Here is a 22,507-nt window from a genome sequence, read left to right on the forward strand (position 1 = left end):
AAGGAGCGGTGTATACACCGCTCCAAAGATGCTGCTTGCAGGACTTTTTTTTAGCGTCCTGCCAGCGCACCGCTCCAGTGTGTAAGCCCTAGGGCTTTCACATTGGAGTGACAGGAGAGACTCTTTACAGGAGCTATGCAGGCGCTATTTTTAGCACTGTAGTGCCGGTAAAGCACCTCAGTGTGAAAGGGGTCTAAAACAAACCTTTGGCAGCAAAGGACAGCTGTATAATCACTTGACCTAAATTGTTTATAAACCCTTCCATATACCCAGTGAAGTGACTGGCCTCAGGTGATCCTCCTACCTAAGTTGTATCTGTCTATCTGCAGCCTTCTCTTCTTTGCATCTGTATTTTAAAGCTTATTTGAGCTTTCAGAAACAAAGGGGGACGGAGAGCTGAAGTTACACTCTGTAGAGTTCAATGAGGAGAGCTCTGTCTGCTGATTGGAGGGAAGGGACACACCCCCTTTCCACAGCACAAAAGAACAGAGCTGTGACTTTCAATCAACTGGAGTTCCCTCTCCTGTCGCCATTTTTCTCTAGATGTCAGGAAAACTTGTTAGAAGTGACTCATGCAGATAGCAGAGGAACAATGCAGCAGACAAAAGTGACACTTAATTGAGACAAGTACACACTACAGAGGGATATGCTTTGTTCATATTTCATGTCTGAGGTTTACAACCTATTTGATACCAGAGCCTTTTTTGTTTTTTTCACATGTTAAAAAAATAATTTTAGGCCTGATGATTAGTAGACATGTGCAGAGTAAAATATTTCGTTTCGGAATTTCGTTTTCGTCCGAAAGCTTAATTTATTTAGTTACTCCCGAAATTCGTTTTTATTTATTTCGTTTTTCGTTCAAAAATTGCATTCGTCCGAAAATCCACATGAATTACGGTCGAATCTGTCTTGGAAGGCTTATGGTGTCTGTCGAATGTATAAAGAAGATTCGACGGAGCTAACTATATAGCATACTTTAGAACCCTATTAAAGTCTATGGGACTCCAACGTTCAAAATCTAAAGTGCTAATTTTAAAGGCTAATTTGCAAGTTACTGTCCTAAAAAGTGTTTGGGGACCCGGGTCCTGCCCCAGGGGACATGTATCAATGCAAAAAAAAGTTTTAAAAACGGCCGTTTTTTCGGGAGCAGTGATTTTAATAATGATTAAAGTGAAACAATAAAAGTGTAATATTCCTTTAAATTTCGTAGGGGGGGTTGTCTATAGTATGCCTGTGAAGGGGCGCATGTTTCTGGGGCTTAGAACTGTCGCTGCACAAAGTGTCATTTATGCAGGAAAAAAAGTCCTTTAAAATCACTCGCAGCTATTATGAATTGTCGGCTCCCGTAATACAGAGAACACTCATTGAAAGTCATTGATAAAAAAATAAATAAATAAATAAATAAAAAAAAAAGCGTGCAGGTCCCCCAAATTGAATTACCAGGCCCTTCAGGTCTGGTATGGATATTAAGGGGAACCCTGCCTCAAATTTAAGAAAAAATTTGACGTGGGGTTCCCCCTAAATATCCATAACCAGACCCTTCAGGTCTGGTATGGATATTAAGGGGAACCCCGCGTCAAATTTAAAAAAAAATTGACGTGGGGTTCCCCCTAAAAATCCATACCAGACCCTTTATCCGAGCACGCAACCTGGCAGGCCGCAGGAAAAGAGGGGGGGACGAGAGAGCGGCCCCCCCTCCCTCCTGAACCATACCAGGCCACATGCCCTCAACATTGGGAGGATGCTTTGGGGGTCCGTGACCCCTCAAAGCACCTTGTCCCCATGTTGATGAGGAGAAGGGCCTCATCTCCACAACCCTGGCCGGTGGTTGTGGAGGTCTGCGGGCGGGGGGCTTATCAGAATCTGGAAGCCCCCTTTAACAAGGGGACCCCCAGATCCCGGCCCCCCCCCTGTTTGAAATGGTAAGGGGGTACAAAAGTACCCCTACCATTTCACAAAGAAAGTGTAAAAAAATGGTTAAATAAAACAAAGACACTTTTGAAAAATTCCTTTATTAAAAATAAAAAAATAAAAAAAAAAGATTCCAGCGGCGGTAATCCACTCTTGCTATCCAGCGACGGACGATCATCTCTCCCGCGATGTCATGTCATCCAGCGCAGCGAATCCTTCGTTCTTCTGTCTCCGCAGAGGAGACAATGCAGGGATTCCGGCTGGCTGACGTTTCTTAAATACGGAGGGCGGGGCCACCCGTCACCTGACCCCGCCCCCCTCTGACGCAAGGGGAAACCCGGGGTTCCCTGTGACGTATAGGTGACCCGCACCCCTCTGATGTAACACAGGCAGGTTTCCGTTACATCAGAGGGGGGCGGGGTCACCCATACGTCACGGGGAACCCCGGGTTTCCCCTTGCGTCAGAGGGGGGCGGGGTCAGGTGACGGGTGGCCCCGCCCTCCGTATTTAAGAAACGTCAACCAGCCGGAATCCCTGCATTGTCTCCTCTGCGGAGACAGAAGAACGAAGGATTCACTGCGCTGGATGACATGACATCGCGGGAGAGATGATCGTCCGTCGCTGGATAGCAAGAGTGGATTACCGCCGCTGGAATCTTTTTTTTTTATTTTTTTATTTTTAATAAAGGAATTTTTCAAAAGTGTCTTTGTTTTATTTAACCATTTTTTTACACTTTCTTTGTGAAATGGTAGGGGTACTTTTGTACCCCCTTACCATTTCAAACAGGGGGGGGGCCGGGATCTGGGGGTCCCCTTGTTAAAGGGGGCTTCCAGATTCTGATAAGCCCCCCGCCCGCAGACCTCCACAACCACCGGCCAGGGTTGTGGAGATGAGGCCCTTCTCCTCATCAACATGGGGACAAGGTGCTTTGAGGGGTCACGGACCCCCAAAGCATCCTCCCAATGTTGAGGGCATGTGGCCTGGTACGGTTCAGGAGGGAGGGGGGGCCGCTCTCTCGTCCCCCCCTCTTTTCCTGCGGCCTGCCAGGTTGCGTGCTCGGATAAAGGGTCTGGTATGGATTTTTAGGGGGAACCCCACGTCAATTTTTTTTTAAATTTGACGCGGGGTTCCCCTTAATATCCATACCAGACCTGAAGGGTCTGGTTATGGATATTTAGGGGGAACCCCACATCAAATTTTTTCTTAAATTTGAGGCAGGGTTCCCCTTAATATCCATACCAGACCTGAAGGGCCTGGTAATTCAATTTGGGGGACCCGCACGCTTTTTTTTTTATTTATTTATTTATTTATTTATTTTTTTATCAATGACTTTCAATGAGTGTTCTCTGTATTACGGGAGCCGACAATTCATAATAGCTGCGAGTGATTTTAAAGGACTTTTTTTCCTGCATAAATGACACTTTGTGCAGCGACAGTTCTAAGCCCCAGAAACATGCGCCCCTTCACAGGCATACTATAGACAACCCCCCCCCTACGAAATTTAAAGGAATATTACACTTTTATTGTTTCACTTTAATCATTATTAAAATCACTGCTCCCGAAAAAACGGCCGTTTTTAAAACTTTTTTTTGCATTGATACATGTCCCCTGGGGCAGGACCCGGGTCCCCAAACACTTTTTAGGACAGTAACTTGCAGAATCTTTTCTCTCCGTCAAATCTTTTCTCTGTCGAATATTTTCTCTATATAATCTTGGACTAATAGAGGTAAGGTTAGGCACATTCGACCATAGGTTCTATAAACACGTTGTCAGAGTCATGTCGAATCTCCTATTCTATATCGAACTGTTGTAACAACGAAAACGAAAATAAAGCATTTATTTATGTCGGATCTTTCGTTTTTCGGATTTTGTGCTTTCGTTATCGTTTGTCAAAACGAAAACGAAAATAGCTGAAATTCGGACGAAAATGCATTCGGACGAAAACGAATGCACATGTCTAATGATTAGTTAAAACCTCCAAACAGATGTGCTTTACAAACGTGCATTACTTTAAGATTCAGAAACAAACATAATGCTGTACAAATGAATGAAAAATTTTTAACATGGGAAAAATAATCAAAAATCTTACTGCAACACAAAAATGCAGTAAGTTTTTGAATATTGCTCTCATACCAATATTTCTTTAAAAAGAATAATACACATCTCAACATCATGTAACAAGACACTACTCCAACTGCAGAGTTCTCTCTTAACTAAAATTAAGTAAAACACTCCAGACTCCACATTGCATTAAAGTGGTTCTAGAGATGCACGTTTTTTTTTTTTACCTTAATGCGTTCTATGCATGAAGGTAAAATCCTTCTGGGTGCAGCCCCCCATCTTGATCCAGTGATGTGCATTAGAATAGCGGTGCTCTTGCCAGGTGTCCTGATTGGTTGTAAAGCTCTCCCTTGCAGCATTCTGCAAGGAGATCTTTCAGATTTTCCCTGCCTGGCGATTCAGAGTAAAAGATAAGTGCAGAAGCACTTCTCTTATGGCAGAACTGGTCAGAGGAAGATCTTTCCCATCTCCCCCACCACCACACAGAGCGATAATGCCCAGGTACGCCTGACACACCCAGATTTTGTTTGTTAAAAACCTGCTAAGAGGGAGCTAAACACTAGCAATAGACAGCTTATGCTTAAAGTTGAAATCCAGCTTACCTAAAGCCCTGCCCAGTTGTACAGTCTCCTCTCCTGTAGTGAAATTGCTGATTTTACGCTAAACTGTGAGCTTCTCATATGAGATAAGTCCTACTTCATTCCCTGGCTGGAGAACATCCAATTTCTTGTAGTGCTTTTCCCCCCAGAATAAATGCCCCCCAACCAATTGAGTTTGCTCAGCATGGCATGCAGGTGTTATCTAGGGTGGTCTGCATTATAATTCTGCTTGCCTGGCAATGCCCAGTCTACCAGGAATAAAAAAATACCACATTATAGACACTAGATGGAGCTGATGATCACAAAAAAGTGCTAGTTATTTACTGTGTTCAGGCTATACATGAAGTGCTATTAAAGTGTTTGTTAAAGCGGGACTGTACTAAAAAGCTAGCAGCTATAAATACTACAGCTGCTGACTTTTAATAAATGGACACTCACCTGTCCCGGGGTCCAGCGATGCCGGCAGCCGAGGCCGATCGATCGCTCGGCTCTCGGCTGCTGCCACCACCATTCTAGGTGAGGGAATCAGGAAGTGAAGCGAATCGGCTTCACTTCCCGGTTCTCCACTGTGCATGCGCGAGTCGCGCAGCGCAATAGGAATTGTCCGCGCTGTCTCTGGGACCCGTGTGTGTCCCAGCAGACAGCGTGGCAGGACAGGAAGAGGCATAGACTCCCACAGGAGTCTATGCCCGGAAGTGGGTGTAAATACCTGTCTTTGACAGGTATCTCCACCCCCATCCCCCCTGAAAGGTGCCAATTGTGACACCGAAGGGGGGGAGCGTTCCGATCAGCGGAAGTTCCACTTTAGGGTGGAACCCCGCTTTAACCAAAAAAAAAAAAAGAAAAAAGAAAACAGATCCTGTCCCCCTAAAGCAGGGGTGGCCAACCAGTGGCCCGCGGAGCCCTTTGATGTGGCCCGAGACCTCCTGCTCTAGAATGGCAGGTTAGCAAGCCCAGATTGCAGGTTGCCGACCTGTCATCCGCCCGCTCCGTGGCCCGTGACTGGTTACCAAGTTGCTTAAGTGGCCCTCGCTCTTAAAAAGGTTGGGCACCCCTGCCCTAAAGCATGTTATATATCACAGTGCTTGCGCTTTGCAATTTGGCCCCTGCTATCACCTAAAAACCCTGTAAACTGACCACGGTTTATCATGGCTGATGAGCCCTGACACTGTGGTCAGTTTACGTGCTTCTGTCATCCGCAGTTCCCCTCTGTCCTTCTGTCCTCCTCTCTTCCCCCCTCCCCGCATGTCTGCTTGTGTCAGTGCCCACTAGACATGTGCAAAAGGAAAAAATTTGTTTAGTTTCGTTTTAATTCGTTAATTAGTTATATTCGTTTAATTCCTTAAATTCGTTTTCGTATTTCGTTTAGTTTTCTACCGAATTCGAAAAAATCAGTCACATTAGAAAATATTTCTACTGAATTCGAAATGATTTCAACATGATTCGAAATTATTTCAACTGCATTCCAAACTACTTCAACCGGATTCGAAAATATTTTGCAACCCAACTTTAGGGCCATGTATCTCGGGGTCACTTGTTATTCTGTTCTATCATTTTTCTAGTCTATTTTCTATTTTATTATAATGTTTTCTATCTAATTAATTCAAATTTTTTAAATTCAAATGTATTCTATTTGAAATTTGAATTTCAGAAGATGGTTGTATATTCTTTCTATTTTATTCTATTAAATTATATTTTTTTCTAATCTTTTCTATTTGAATTAGAAATTTTGGAAGATGGTTAGTTACTTACTTATATATACACACATCTGTCACATCAACTTCTCATACTTGCAGTGTACCAGTGCAAAAAAAACACACACATCTTATTTCATTTATATTACTTTTCTGCAGAAGAGAATGACATTTTGGGACCCCACTTTGGGGCCACGTATCTCGGGGCCACTTATAGCTAGCAACCCCAAATTTGGTATGCAAACACAGTAGAACTAGCACTACAACATATCCAAATGGGGTTTCTAGCTCCAAGTGACCCCGAGTTATGGGGCCGCAAAGTCGGGTCGCAAAATGTCAAGCACTTTTCTGAAGCAGAGAATGACATTTTGCGACCCGACTTTGGGGCCCCCGTAACTCTGGGTTACTTGGTGCTAGAAACCCCAAATTTGGATATGTTATGTTGTAGTGCTAGTTCTACTGTGTTTGCATACCAAATTTGGGGCTCCTAGCTATAAGTGGCCCTGAGATACATGGCCCCAAAGTTGGGTCAGAATTTGATTCGAATTTCGTTTGAATTCGTTAGCATTGCAATTCGGTAATTCGGATGCATCCGAATAATGAAAATTAGTCCGAATTTCGATTCGGAACGAAACGAGATGCACATGTCTAGTGCCCACCCTCTCCCCTCCTGCTGCTCTCATAACTATTATAAAATCCTCCCATCCCCTCTGTAACATAACAATGTGTGTCCCTGTGTTATATAAAAAATATGGCAATCTGTACATATATCAGAGCGGCTCCCATCGCTCACGCTACTCCTCGATTCTCTCTCTCCTCTCTTCCCCTCCTCCCCAGTTGACATTGGCGGGAGTGCTCGGCCCTGCCTGCTGGAGCTGTTAGCTGGGCAGAGGAGAGAGCCAAGGAGTCACGTGAGCACTGGGAGGCACTATGATATACGATATAATCTGCATTTTTTTTTTATATAACACAGGCACAGGGACACATATTGTTATGTTACAGAGGGGATAGGAGGTTTCCAGTGTGCTTGTGTTGTGTCGGTTCAGCCGTGCCCACTGCGTCTTACGACTTCATCACGTGCAGGGAGCGGGTACTGCATTGAAACCTCTTATGCCTGGTACACACTAAGCCTGGGTTAAACAAAGAAAAAAAAAAAAAACTGTCAGCGCCGGTCGGATCCGCTGTACTCATGCAAAGTTAGTACAGCGATTTCCCTCGCTGAGCTGTTGTGTTCTGACAGGGGAACCCCCCACCAGAACACTCCAATCAGCACTGATCGGGAGTCGGTAGGCTGCTGGTTTTTCAGCATGTATGTCCGACAGAAGATGGCCGGCTTCTGCCCGAGAGACCAACATACACACAGGCCGAATGTCTGCCTTTTTTTTTTTTTAAACCGGCAAATGTCTCCAGATATGTGTACAAGGCTTTACACTGTGATAATAAAATCTTATCTTCAAAACAGACTCTAATACATCATGGTTGTAATGTTTCTATCTAGATATTCACCTGGTACAGTAGTAGAGGTAAGGTCATCCTGGTCATCCTCTTCCTCCAGTATCTCTATATCCTCCTGAGGCTGCTCCGTCTCTTCATTCAACTGCAGAGGAGAGATTAGGTACAGCTTTACCTCTCAGCACCTAGAAATTTTCTGCCTAGTTCAGCATTTTTCTTCGGGGTTCCTTAGCGGTGTCTTGTCAAAGTGCCTAAAATTTGTCCAAACTGCCTAAAAATGGTATACAAGCCAATGAGTGGATCACGTCTGCCGTTTTCATTGTGCAGCATAACTGCCTTGGGCACCATGCAGGCAAGCCACTGGAATCCCAACAACCAATGATGTCATTGGTTAATAAGAAGGACTTTAGGTACCTGCACATCATCCTTCAATGGCTGATACGCTCGCGCTGTCGGACTGACCCACAGGCAGTAGTCCCCCTTCTACTCTGCAGCAAGATATGTGGAGCATATGCTTCTTACATGTTGAAGCACATGCCATCTCTTCCATGGCCTGGAGATAATGTTGTATGTAGTGATCTCTGCAAGCTGTGGACTAACCTCCGGGTGGGCTGTTTTTGGCTCTAGTAGCCTCCGATGGCGGGTACCCTATTATCTGGACCTTGGCTTTACTTTTGGCCCAGATGGGGAAGGGTACCAAGAAACAAAACCTTTTTTTGTAATTCCTTTATTGAATGCAAGAAGAAAAAACAGGCACATGGACAACAGTGATATAACAGACATAGTTCCAAAACAAAAACATCCTAGTATCCTAATAGCACCTGGGTGGGAGATATAGAGACCATCCCAGATTTAAGCTTAAACATAACCTGAAAGCATTCCTGGACAGGGGGCTAAATTCCCCTCTACGACCTCTGACACCAATAGGCAATGTGAACCCACCCAGGTGAGCTGTAATCATCGCATGGCCATGCAGTACAGTGAGATGCACAACATTTTTGTCATTTTATAAAGAAAGGGAAGAGGAGGGTAATGGGCGATGGGCTGGGCCCCAGGCGGGCAGAGCTTACACTAATAAAAACTAGTCATTTCCGGAGAGGCCCACAACCCACCTTGTCCTACATAGATTAGCCAGGAAAATCAACTGTGAAGGAAAAGGATTGAATAGGTGGAGAAATAGAGGGGCAGGGGTTGTTGAAAAAAGGGGGACTACAAGGGTGGACAAGTGGAAGGGGGGTCAGAGAGAAAAGGGAGAGGAACCAGAACAGAGAGACAGAACAAGTATAGGAAACAATAGGAGACTTCAGGCAGACTGCAGCAAAGGAACCTGACACAAAAGAAAAAAGAGCAGAGTAATGACCGTGGGCGTCATCCGGCTGCAGGGGGGGGGGGGGCAAGGGGGCCCAGGAACCAAAGAAAAGAGACCCTCTCTCAACGGGCATCCATAGCAACCTCCCGGAGATAAGCCTCAGTGTAAGTAAAATGTTGCCATGGTCTCCAGGTCTCACGGAAGGCCTCCTCCCCATTATGAAGCGTCGCTGTGAGGTCTGCCATATCTCTTAATTCGTTCACTTTAGAGAACCATAGAGACTTAGCCGGCGGGTTCTCCGATCTCCAGCACAAAGGGATGCAGGCCTTCGCCGCATTCAGCAATTGAATAGTCAAAGAGTTCCTATACTTCCTAATGGACCGCTCCGACAGGTGCAGCAGACAGGCCGCAGGGTTCCCCTCCAGGGAGACACCCGTCAGACGACCGATCGTGTTGGTCACCTCACGCCAGAAGGGGACCAGCTTGGGACAGGCCCAAAAGACATGCAACATGGTTCCCTCCGCCTCCCCACAACGCCAGCAACAATCAGGCACCTGAGGGAAGATGCGGTGAAGAACGGATGGGACCCTATACCACCTGGTTGTGATTTTGTAGCACGTCTCCTGGACTCGTGTGGCCATAGAGGACTTCTGCGCAAAATGGAGAATTTTCTGCTGTTGATCTGGAGTAAAGCGAGTGCCGAGCTCCGCCTCCCACTTAGCCACGAATGGTGGGACATACCCCTCAGCTGGATGGATCAATGCAGAGTAAAGAAACGAGAGGCAGTGCCGCACCGGTTTCCCCCGATGGCAGATCCGCTCCAACTCCGTGAGGGGGCAGGAGATGCCCGGCGTCCGCAAACAGTTACGCAAGAAATTCCGCAATTGAAGGCCGCTCCAGAAGTCCAGTGGCGGGTCCACTGCCCGTGGAAACAAAACCTTTTAACATGGATGCGGCTTTGGTGATGCAAAAGTTGGCATTTTGTTTTTGAACACTTACTGCAATCCTATGTATGGATACACCCCTGAAGAAAAGAGGAATTGAAACGCGTAGGATTTTGTTCCACTATATTCTCAAATTGCATGCATTTGCTACCTATAAATGCCATATGTTATTTCAATGATATACCTATTTTTGACGCAAAATATATATATAGATCTGACAATTTTTAACCAATAATGTTTTACCTATTGTTCCAAATAAAACAAAATGTTTTAAGCCTCATCTTTAGTAGTCACCTTTAAAGTCCTAAGGGGGTACTTTCTGATTTGTTATATAAGGAGGACTTTTGGCATCTGCACAGCATCCTTGTTTACCCCTCCCCTGTCTCTTTCCGTCAGCACTGGGGTCATGTTAGCTGAGAGATGGAAACCAAAGGAGATGAGAAACTCTGGAATACTAGTCAACAGTGTTGCCAACCGTCAGTATCTTTACTGGGAGCCAGTAAAAAACAGGCAATTTTCTCCTGCCAGTAAATAGAAAAGGTTGCCAGTAAAAAATATGGCTGTAACCATACAAGTGCCTGCTACAGTGTGTTCAAGCGGCTCTGGTGGAGGCGATGCCTGAACATGTCCTGTGATGTCATGGTGCAAGGGAGCCAAGCAGAACGGCCAGAGCCTTGTGTGTGGGTGTGTGGGATGGGAGCAAGGCAATCCAGGAGTGGGACCATCAGTGCTGTTTGGACTGGAAGGACCACCTGGCTTGGAAAGAGACTGTGACTGTGACTCTGAAGGGGATGTGTTGTGTCAGTAATCTATACTGCACACACTGCTGTCAGTATCACTGTGAGAGTCAATTTCATGTGTGTGCCGCCCATTCTAATTTCTTGCCCTCCTGAGTCCTGTCCCTGAGCTACTTACTTACTATATCGAAAATAAAATAAGAAATATGTTTTTTGCCTTATTATCTACCTTAAATCACTAATGCTAATTACATTGTACTTGTTTGTAGCCAAATTTGTCGAAATTTGTACTTAAAACTGTAATTTTGTAACTTTTGGAAAAGCCAGTAAAAACTTGGCTGTGCCAGTAAATTTCAATCTGTTAGACTGGCAACACTGCTAGTTGCAATATACCTTTGCCATGTGCAAAGGTATATTGCTTTGTAATAATAAATCACCTGTAATGTTGGGTGTCCTGATGTGTGAATGTTGCTGCATTATGTAAAACTACCGTATTTATCGGCGTATAACACGCACTTTTTTCCCCCTTAAAATCAGGGGAAAATCGCGTGTGCGTGTTATACGCCGATCCTCTATGATTTCTGGGCTCTGGGCGGCTTTCGGCCGTCTTCGGCCCTTCTTGGCGGCCGAAAAACGCCGAGAAGGCCCGGGACGGCCGAAAGCCGCTGAGTATGGCCGAAAGCCGCTGAGTATGGCCGAAGGCGGCCGAGATACACAGGACATCTCGGCGGCGCCATTTTTAAAAATAAAACCCAACACTGAGGGGACAATGATGCACAGGCTGCATGACAAGGTTGCAATGAGGACAGGCTGCATGACAAGGCTGCAATGAGGACAGGCTGCAATGAGGACAGGCTGCAATGACAAGGCTGCAAATGACACTGACAAGGCTTCAGATGGACACTGATAAGGCTGCATTGATGGGCATTTAAATATAAGTTTTTTTTCCTTAAAATTCCCTCCTAAACTTGGGGTGCGTGTTATACGGCGGTGCGTGTTATACGCCAATAAATACGGTATTTATTTTGTTCTTTACATTTTAAAATAGAGTGCCTCGTGACTGTGCAGAATTTTAAAGGGTGTCTTGACTGAAAAAAGGTTGAGAAACATTTGTCTAGTCTAGTTATTGCCGTCTGTGTCCCAGTTGTGGAAATTCGCTCTCTGTTTCTGTTCTACTGACCATCGTCACCTGGGCTCAAAGTGAAGGAAAATCCAGTGAGATGTCACTGGAACAAAAGAATAGAGCACTGCTGAGCTCTGAGGAAGAAGGGATGTTCCCTTCGAAACGTGGCAGCTGGCAGTGATTTTTGTGAGTTCCTCTGTGACCCTTGGAGAGTCCTGTTCATCTTTGACTGAATGTCGCTACTTGATGACTATTCATATTGCAAGAATATACCGTACACAATTGTTTGTGAGTAGTTTTCTTTTTAATGTTTTTAATAAATATGTATATATCCAAAGTATAAATGTACAAGGCTGGTGTGCCCCTTCTTTTCACTGTATACCGTTAACAAAAGAATAGAGGAAACCCTCAAATGAGGAAATTTTATTCTGCTGACAAACACATTTTCAGCCAATTTGAACAACTTCCCAACCGGGCCAATTCTGACACTTCTCACATGCATATAAAAATCAAAATTTTTTTTTTTTGCTAGAAAATTTAATTAGAACCCCAAAACACACACACACACACACACACACATATATATATATATGTATATATATAACATTTTTAGCAGAGGCCCTATAGAAAAAATGGTGGGTGTTTTTTTATTGGTGGGCAATTTTTTATGTCACAAGGTATTTGGGCAGCAGTTTCTCTAATGCAATTTTTTGGAAAAAAATACACTTTAATGAATTTTATTGCACACAAACACAATATGGTATAAATATAAGATATGTTGTTACCTAGAGTAAATAGATACCAAACATGTCACGCTTTAAAATCTCATACAACCCTAGTGCGATGGTTCCCCCTCCCTGAATACCAACCCCTTTTATCCTGTACCCTCTTTCGCCCTTCCCCAAATTCATAACCTACCTTGTGATATTACTAATTTCTATCCCTCTCTATGTGTTTTTGCTCTCATTCCTTGTTCTAATGAGATGTTAGGTTACAACACGACTGATACCTATCTGTATCAATGTTTGTATACAATCCGTTGTTGGTAACATTTATAACTCTATGCTAATTGTAAACCTGAAAATATTCTCAATAAAACCTTTTTTTTTTTTACTGTGAAAAAAAAAAAAAAAAAAAAAAAAAATCTCATACAAAAGTGGAATGGCGCCAAACTACGGTACTTAACATTTTCCATAGGTGACACTTTAAATGCCTTTACAGGTTACCAGTTTAGAGATACAAAGGAGGTCCGGTTCTAAAATGATTGCTCTTGCTCTGACAGTTGCGACAATACCTCACAAGTGTGGTCTGATCACTGTTTACACATGTATGCAGGATTTATGTATACGTTCCCATTTGTGCGGATGCATGAGCGGAAGGGGACGGCGCTTTAATTTTTTTTTTTAAACACGGTCTCTATTTTTTCTTGTATTAACTTTAATGCTATCACAAGGGATGATTGACATCCCTTGTGACAGCTTTGGCTGTGACAGGTCCTCTTTGTGGGGAGATCTGGAGTCTATTAGACTCCAAAATTCTCCTCTGGCCACCAATGCAGCAGATCAGACACAGAATGGTCCGATTGGCTGCTAACAGCCATATAAACAAAAGAGCCAAAACTGGAAGGGAGGAAACCTTTGTGGTTGTTCAGGGAGCAATCGGACAGGAGAACCTCTTCTGCTTTACAGGGAATCGCCGGCTGCAAATTGTGATACAATTTTGGTTTGTATAACCACTTCAACCCATCCTTGGATGTCTTGCAGTCAGTCAGGAAGTGATTGATAAGGAGGCTTTCCTACAACATGCTAAGGTGTCCTTGAAGTGTCTGATCAGAGTTGGCACAGCTCAAGTCAAACCTTACAGATTGGTGGATAAGGAAGTCAGCCAGGGAATTTTTCACCCTTGGAATGCAAATCACAGATATAGCTCAGTCCAACAAAATAACATATACTTATGAAAGCCTTGAGTGTGCCGATTCCAGAAGAACAGGAGGGCCTTCAGTTCCACCAATGATCAGACAAGCCCTCACTGATCTTTCCCAGGACAAGAATGGACCACATACACTATATTGCCAAAATATTGGGATGCCTGCCTTTACACACACATGAACTTTAATAGCATCCTAGTCTTAATGCTCAATGTTGAGTTGGCCCACCCTTTGCAGCTATAACAGCTTCAACTCCTCTGGGAAGGCTGTCCACAATGTTTAGGAGTGTGTCTATGGCAATGTTTGACCATTCTTCTAGAAGCGCATTTGTGAGGTCAGGCACTGATATTGGATGAGAAGGCCTGGCTTGCCGTCTCCTCTCGAATTCATACCAAAAAGGTAATTCATCCCAAACTTGCTCATATATGTCTTTATGAACCTTGCTTTGTGCACTGGTGTGCAGTCATGTTGGAACAGGAAGGGACCATCCCCAAACTGTTCCCTCAAAGTTGGGATCATGAAATGGTCCAAATGTCTTGGTATGCCGACACCTTAAGAGTTCCCTTCACTGGAACTAAGGGGGAAAATCCAACCCCACACCATAAAATAAACCATAGGCCAGTCAAGTTCCTCCACCCCAAATTCACTCATCCACACTTTATTACTAAAAGTATTGGGCCACCCCTCCAAATCATTTGGTGGAGGGGGGATTATGGTGTGGGGTTATTTTTCAGGGGCTGGGTTTTGCCCCTTAGTTCCATAGATGCACAAACGAAGTCCATAAAGACATAGATGAGTGAGTTTTGGGTGGAGGAAATTGACCGGCCTGTACCGGGTCCTGACCTCAATCCAATAGAAGACCTTGGGATGAATTAGAACGGAGACTGTAAGCCAGGCCTTCTCATCCAACATCAGCGCCTGACCTCACAAATGCACTTCTGGAAGAATGATCAAACATTCCCATAGAAACACTCCTAAAACTTGTGGACGGCCTTCCCAGAAGAGTTGAAGCTGTTATAGTTGCAAAGGGTGGGCCAACTCAATATTGAACCCTACGGACTAAGACTGGGATGCCATTAAAGTTCATGTGCGTGTAAAGGCAGGCATCCCAATACTTTTGGCAATATAGTGTAGGTTGGCCTTTCCAGCCAATTACTATTGTTTTGTCCAATGTAGCAGGTGACTGGTACCGTTATTAGCTCAGTGCATTTCTGTGGGCGTAAATAATTTTTTCGTATCAGGTACCTATATACCGCCATCAATTTAGGCAGCGCTGTATGCATATACAGTGTATTGTACATTCACATTAGTCTCTGCCCTCAAGGAACTTCAGAATGCATGACAACATACCAGCCCTATGTGTGATCTATTGCAGTAAAAGTTTCCTAATGTGCATGTTTCTGGAGAGAGGTTGTATATGAAAGATCCTTTTGTGGTTGGATGAGGTGCAAGTCATCTGTTGTCGGTCAACTGGTAAAGTAAGGAAAGTACTGCTGGCATAAATAGATAAAAAGGACTCACTTGGCTCAATTCACAAAGGGCTCATGTTGACGGATGTTTTCCTGTTGCATCATTTGATTTGTGACTCCGCCACTTACAACCTGATAGGACCCACCTCAGTAGTCTCCTTTTTTCCCCCTCAACTGTCCAGGACTGGATGGAACGCTCAGCACCCCTTCCCGCTCTTGCCCCAGCCAGGTTCAAGCCTCTCCTGGGTGGAATTTCTTGCCTGTACAGACTCTAAACAAGCTGGATGGAAGGAACCCCACACTGATGGTCTCAGGGGTATGTCGCCTGGTACATTACAAGCTTTAAATAGGCTTAGATTTTTTGCAAGGGTCTCAGTTTTCTTCTTTCTAAACACTCGTGGGGTTTCTCTGGGATCTGTAGTCCCACACAGCCATCCTGACATCCCTAAGATGGTGTCTGAGCGTCTGATCACTTCTGTGCATGTGCCAGTGGGAGTGATGCCACCAGGAGCTTGTTTTGCCAGCATCTATCATGGCAATGGGCTCCTCTGTCTGCTATTGCGCATGCGCGATCATGATGTCATTCTGCCGCAATGGCGGTAAATTTAAACCTCCAGCACTTCCTTTATCTCCTGTCACTGCAAGACACCGGGGATTCCTATCAGGATTGCACTAGATGCAAACACTGCCTGCTAACCCCTCTATCCTTGTTCCTCCACTAAGGAAAGACTAACTTAGTCTCTACTATGGGTGAATGGTCTGCTTCTCTACGTTTTCCTCTAACTCCTCCTGCATACTCTAGATGGAAGCCTCTGTTCACCCCTCATGGAGACCACTGTCCAAGCAGACCATCCACAGCTTAATAAATAAGGGGACAAATAGGTAACTAGTGAAGAATATGAAAAAGAGAGCCTTGCCACTAATGCTGCCTTATTGAACAGCCCTATCAGGTCATAGGTAAATTGGGAACAGAGCAACCTTCAACCTATGCAGAAGATGATCTTCCTGGGAGCAGAGCTAGACACTCGACTAAACAGAGCACAACTTCCCCAAGAGAAGACAACTCTCCTAATCCAGAAAATGAAAAAAGGATTACTGGCAGCAGTATAGATTCCAGCCAGAACATGCCTCAGCACTCTAGGCTCAATGTCAGCAATCATACCAATGGTTCAGTGGGCCCAGTGGCACACAAGGACATTTCAGAATTAATTACTGAGGCAGTGGAATGAAGTGTCGATGTCTCAACCAATCCTTATTTCCAATCAAACAGTCCATATGGTGGTGGACCTACATACACAACCTCAAGAGGTTCAGGAACACTTCCGATGCCAGTATGGAGGGATGGAGAGCCCACTTCGGGACCAGGCAGCCCAAGTACTCTGGCCGTTCCAAACCCGGGAGATTGTTTCAAACATACTGGTCCTGGAATTGAGAACTCCCTTTCACACCCTCTTTGCATTTGGTCCCCTCTTGAGAGGCAAAGGGGTGTTACTACATATGGACAACAAAGTGTCAGTAACTTATATCAGCAGACGATGGGTCGCAGGAGCCGCTCTCTTATGGAAGAAGTTCACTCCATCCTCGAATGGGCACAAATGAACCTGACTGATATGAAGGCGGTGTACATCCCTGGGGCACAGAATCATCTAACCAATTCCCTTCTGACTGAGCAGGCCATGGTTTACAACACTCATGCAGATGAACACAGAGAAGCCTCTGCCTCTATCAGTCACACCAGATTTGCTCTTCCATGGCCAATTTCTTCACCCGTCGCCAGAGAAACTACATCTGACAGCATGGAGGCTGAAAGGTCTAGGTTCCTAAATCAGGGTTGTTCCCAGAGAGTGGTAGAAACTCTACTTCAAGCCAGAAAAGCCACTACCATCAACACCTATAAGAGAACCTGGAAATAATGAATTTCATTCCCACAACAACGTTGGGACACATCATCACTAGAGGTGGCACAAATCCTCGAATTCCTCCAGTCTAGTCTGGAAAAAGGCCTAGGTTCAAATACCCTAAAAGTTCTGGTCTCAGCACTGACCATGACAGGAGTAAAGTGGGCCCAAGACCCTCTCGTCATGCAGTTTCAAAAAGCCTGTCTAAAAAGACCTCCCAGAAAACCTACTTTTCCGGCATGGGATCTATCATTTGTGTTGGAAGCAAAAACCTTTCACAAACCTTTCTTCCCTTCCGGAGCCATCTCCTTATGGGACTTAATGCTTAAGGTCGCATTCCTCATTACCATAACCTCAGCAAAGAGGGTCTCAGAGATGCAAGCGCTCTGAGACCCTCAGAGGCCACTCTTATCGGAAAGTAGACCACCGGCCGAAGAAGAAGATACCGGGGTTATGGCAGCCATGACAATATCCCCCTTCAAAGTAAGGACGTATATCAGCGTGCGGCAGTCCAGAAGTGGTTAAAGTGTATTTTTTCCCCAAAAAATTGTGTTTGAAAGACCACTGCGCAAATATTGTGTGACATAAAATATTGCAAAAATCACCATTTTATTCTCTAGAGTCTCTGCTAAAATAAAAAAAAAATAATATACACATATACATATATAATGTTTGGGGGTTCTAAGTAATTTTCTAGCAAAAAATACGGTCCAGATAAGTCCTGGTCAGCAAGTGGTTAATTGGAAAACAACCCTGACTTTTGTGGTCATCTGTATAATGCACACATGAGAATATTTTACCATTTATGTCCTAACTTGAACCCGAGAAAAGAAAAAAAAACTTGGCATGACTGAGCATAAATGAATGACATATTAATGGTCTAGCAGAGGTGTCGCTGTACAGCCTGGAGGTCACATGATCCAAGATCAACACAAATTAAAGTGAGAAAATAGCCAGATAAAAAATAATCTAATCATTTGTCATTGTACAGTCACATAAACACAAGTCGCATGGCACAGACAAAGCCAATTACAATTTACATAACACCTTATCTATAGTCTCTAATGTCAGCTTCTAAATTTAATCCATTAAAATACTTTAGCACTCCTGATGGCTTCAGAGCTGCAAAACACCTTTCACAGACCAGACACCTGGAATCATTGGTTGTCTATCCCCGCCCCCTGTAAGATCAGAGCCGGAGAGGTAGTCAGAGAGTTGACTGCTGTTTTGTGTTCCCAGCTCCTGTATGATCATTGGGAGAAAGACGTGTGCCGTTTTTGTTGCAGCTCACATGTAAAATAATTGGGAGTTAACCACTTCAGCCCCAGACCAGGCCATTTTTTTTAAGGCACTGTGCCTCTTTAACTGGCAATTGCGCGGTCGCACGACGCTGTACCCAAACAAAATTGACGTCCTTTTTTCCCCCACAAATAGAGCTTTCTTTTGGTGGTATTTGATCACCTCTGCAGTTTTAATTTTTTGTGCTATAAACAAAAAAGACCAACAATTTTGAAAAAAAAAAAATAATACATTTCTCCATCAGTTTAGGCTAATATGTATTGGTACAAAAAAAAATTGCAATATGCGTATATTGATTGAATTGCGCAAAAGTTATAGCGTCTACAAACTAGGGGATATATTTATGACATTTTTATTATAATTTTTTATTTTTTACTAGTAATGGCTGTGATCAGCGATTTTTAGCTAGACTGCGACATTGTGGCGGACAGATCGGACACTTTTTTGGGACCAGTGACATTTATATAGTGATCAGAGGTAAAAATAGGCACTGATTACTGTATAAATGTCACAGGCAGGGAAGGGGTTAACACTAGGGGGCAATCAAGGGGTTAATTGTTCCCTAGGGAGGTGTTTCTAACTGTGGGGGGGGGGGGGGGATGGGCTGCCTGGGAGTAGAGAGATCGCTGTTCTTGATCACTATTAACAGACAATCTCTCTACTCCCCTGTCAGAATGGGGATCTGTCTGTTTACATTGACAGATCCCCATTCTGTCTCTCTCAGGAGCGAATGTGGGTGGCCAGAAGACATCGCGGCCGCTGGCCAAGCACCTGCTATAGCTGTTAAAAGGGACCAACGTAGAGCTACAGCGATTCTCGCAGCCAAGCCAACCTAATGCAGTATAACTGCGGCAGCTGGATGGCAAGCGGGTAAAGAGAAGTGTGTTGTGTTTGTCCCCATTCTCTTGTAAAATCATTGAGGGTCTGGAAGACCCCTGATATCTCAATAAAGAGAACCTGTCACCAATGAATCACATGAGGGACTTTTTGTCCCCTAGATTAAAAAAAAAGAAAAGTGTAAAAAATTTGTTACACCCAAAACATAAAATCTCCCCTACATACAATGCAAGTGTTGGGGGGGGGGGCTCTACGCATTAAAATATTGATTATGCTACACACGTTACGTATTGTCACATGCCGGAGTGAGATCAATAATTCTAGGCCCGTTATTTCTGATTAACTGATGATCTGTAGGGGCATTAAAAGCATTACCTATGGAAAATATAGGATACTGATTTTTTTCTCTGTTTCACTATTTGACATGTTTTTTCATGCTTTTTGCAGAAATGCAGGACATTTTCTTTAACATTGTTCCCTATGAAACACGTTTACATCAATGCATTTTGTGCCTCTGCGTTTTTGGAAAGGGTCATTGACTTTTTTAAATGCAAAACTGTACTTTTTTGCATTTTTTGGTTCAATAGACTTCACTGAGAAGCTGCAGAAAAGCACGTAGTGCGTTCTTCCGCTTTTTTGGAGCGATTTGCTTTTTTAAATCTGCCCAACAACAAATAAAAAAAAAAAAAAAAACGCAAAAGGCGGCAAAATCTTTGTAAAAATTGCAGAACGCACTGCAGAAACGCTCAAAAGCAACATGCATAAATTGAGCCTAGTGCAACCTTTTCTTTTATATTTTACCAAACAAATTGGGTAATCCATTGCATTTATGTGACCTTAATATAAAACTTTAATGTAATTTGTACAGATTTTTTGCATTTCCTAAACCCTGAATGTGCTTATAATGTGACATCAAACAATTGGAACTGCCAATGGGTGTCTGCTTTCAGAAAAAAAAATATATATATATGTTTGGGGGTTTTATGTAATCTTCAGGCCTAAAATAGTTTTTTTAAACGTGTGTGCAAAAAAACAGCAAAAGGTTAAAATCGGGTGTAGATGATAATGCGCACACATAATGCGTCATTGGAAAAGCCTCAGGACTGGCCGACATCACAATTTCTGCAATCCAGATGCGTTTCTGCATGTATGTTTTTGATGCGTTCCAGTGCACTTTCCCCCTTTTTTTAATCTTTATCTCAGTTGAGGACATGTGCGTTTTGCCACATTCCATACAGAAAAAAATGCAGCATGTTCTACTTTTGTAGACTGAACTGGAAAGCACTCCACTGGTGTAAACTAAGGCCATTGGAATCCATATTAACCACTTAAAGTGGTGTTGCCACCAAAAAAATAAAACTACTTAAAATTCTTTAAAAAAATCAAAAAAAAAATAATTGGCAAAAAAAAATTTTTTTACTCACCTCTAAATACCGGTTGCTAGGGGGTCCCTCGTAGTCTGCCTTCTTCATTGCCCGGGCTGGTGACATCACTTCCCCTCGCGCCGCACATTCACCTGGGACCTGTCATGTGTCCCAGGTGAATGTACGGCGTATCACGGCGCCCTGCGCCGCTCGCGCATGCGCAGTGGGTGCCTGGCTGTGAAGCCACAGCCGGGTGCCCACAGTATGCATGACGGCGCCGCGAGCGGAGCGGGGAGCGAGGGGGGGGCTTCGTTCCCCCGCATCGCTGGACCCTGGGGCAGGTAAGTGTCCGATTATTAAAAGCCAGCAGCTGCAGTATTTGTAGCTGCTGACTTTTAATTTTTTTTTTTTTAGGGGGTACCCCACTTTAAGGACCGGAAAGATTTTCCCTCTTAATGACTAGTCCATTTTTTGCGATACAGCACTGTGTTGCTTTAACTGACAATTGCGCGGTCATATGACGTTGTACCTAAACAAATTTTATGTCCTTTTTTTCCCCACAAATAGAGCTTTCTTTTGGTGGTATTTGATCACCTCTGCGGTTTTTATTTTTTGCACTATAAACAATAAAGGCCAACAATTTGGAAAATTATATATTTATTTATATTTATAATTTTTTAAATATTTTTTTTATTTTTGCTATAATAAATATCCAAAAAAAAGAAATGAAAAAAAAAAACATAATTTCTTCATCAATTTAGGCCAATATGTATTCTTCTATATATTTTTGGTAAAAAAAGAAAAATCGCAATAAGTGTATATTGATTGGTTTGCGCAAAAGTTATCGTGTCTACAAAATAAGGGATAGATTTATGGCATTTTTATTATTATTTTTTTTTTTTTTTTTACTAGTAATGGCAGTAATCAGTGATTTTTTTTCGGGAATACTGTTCCTGATCACTAGGAAGAGACGATCACTCTCTACTCCCATCAGAACGGGGATCTGTTTGTTTACAATGATAGATCCCTGTTCTGGCTCTCTGTGGAGCGATCGCGGGTGGCCATCGTACCCACGCACATCGGCTGCCACTGCTATGCAGCGGGCACGTGCACGCCTGCTATAGCTCTTAAAAGAGCAGACCTGAGCTACCAGCTGGCATTTCCGCAGGGCGCAGACTAATCAGTGACCCATACAAAGCTAGGATATCTTGGTGTTTTGAATGTTTTCAAGGGAAGAGGAGGGATTTGGTGCTCTCATAGACCCCAGATCTCTCCATAAAGAGTACCTGTCACATGAATGTTTAAATTACTTTTTATTTTCATTAAAGCAACAAAATAATAATTTAAGAGGAAGTAAACTTCCATCACTAAATATTACCTATAGGTAAACCTATAATAAGGTTTACCTATAGGTAGTGTAAATATCTCCTCAACGTGCACCATTTAGGAGATATTTACATTACATGCAGCCAGTGACATCACTGGAGCATACTCTCTGAAGGAACGGCCACCGTGCCATTCCTTCTGAGCCCTGTGCCTTGAACGGTGGCTCCCATGCGCATGTGCGGGAGTGACGTCATCATGGTTCCGGACAGTCACAGAGCCAGAGTCCGCAATCCCAGAAGCAAGACGGCTGAAAATGAAAGCGGCCTCCAGCAATCACACCGTATCACTGAAATGCTTAATTTTCAGGTAAGTTTCACATAATGTGCTAGTATGCGATGCATACTAGCACATTATGACATTACTTTGCAAGTAAGAAAAAAAAAGTCCAGCGGTGCATAACTGCTTTAAAGTGCCCATGTCCCCCTGTGCTAGCGCGCAAAGTCACACACGCATGCAAAAAGCGATCGTCCCACACATGTGAGGTATCACCACAAACG

General features: G+C 43.7%; 1 protein-coding gene across 2 annotated transcripts in view; it reads right to left on the reverse strand.

Moving 5' to 3' along the window:
- Positions 1-22,507, reverse strand: part of PACC1 (proton activated chloride channel 1) — a 120,205-nt gene that overhangs the window by 92,207 nt on the left and 5,491 nt on the right. For both annotated transcript variants that reach the window (XM_077485742.1, XM_077485741.1), the window contains exon 2: positions 7,772-7,862. In XM_077485742.1, coding sequence (XP_077341868.1) covers positions 7,772-7,862 — 91 coding nt within the window. The remainder of the gene's footprint in view (positions 1-7,771; positions 7,863-22,507) is intronic.

This window comes from Lithobates pipiens, unplaced genomic scaffold (genome assembly GCF_037356315.1).
Source record: "Lithobates pipiens isolate NorthernLeopardFrog02 unplaced genomic scaffold, aLitPip1_a1.2 Scaffold_18, whole genome shotgun sequence".
NCBI lineage: Eukaryota > Metazoa > Chordata > Amphibia > Anura > Ranidae > Lithobates > Lithobates pipiens.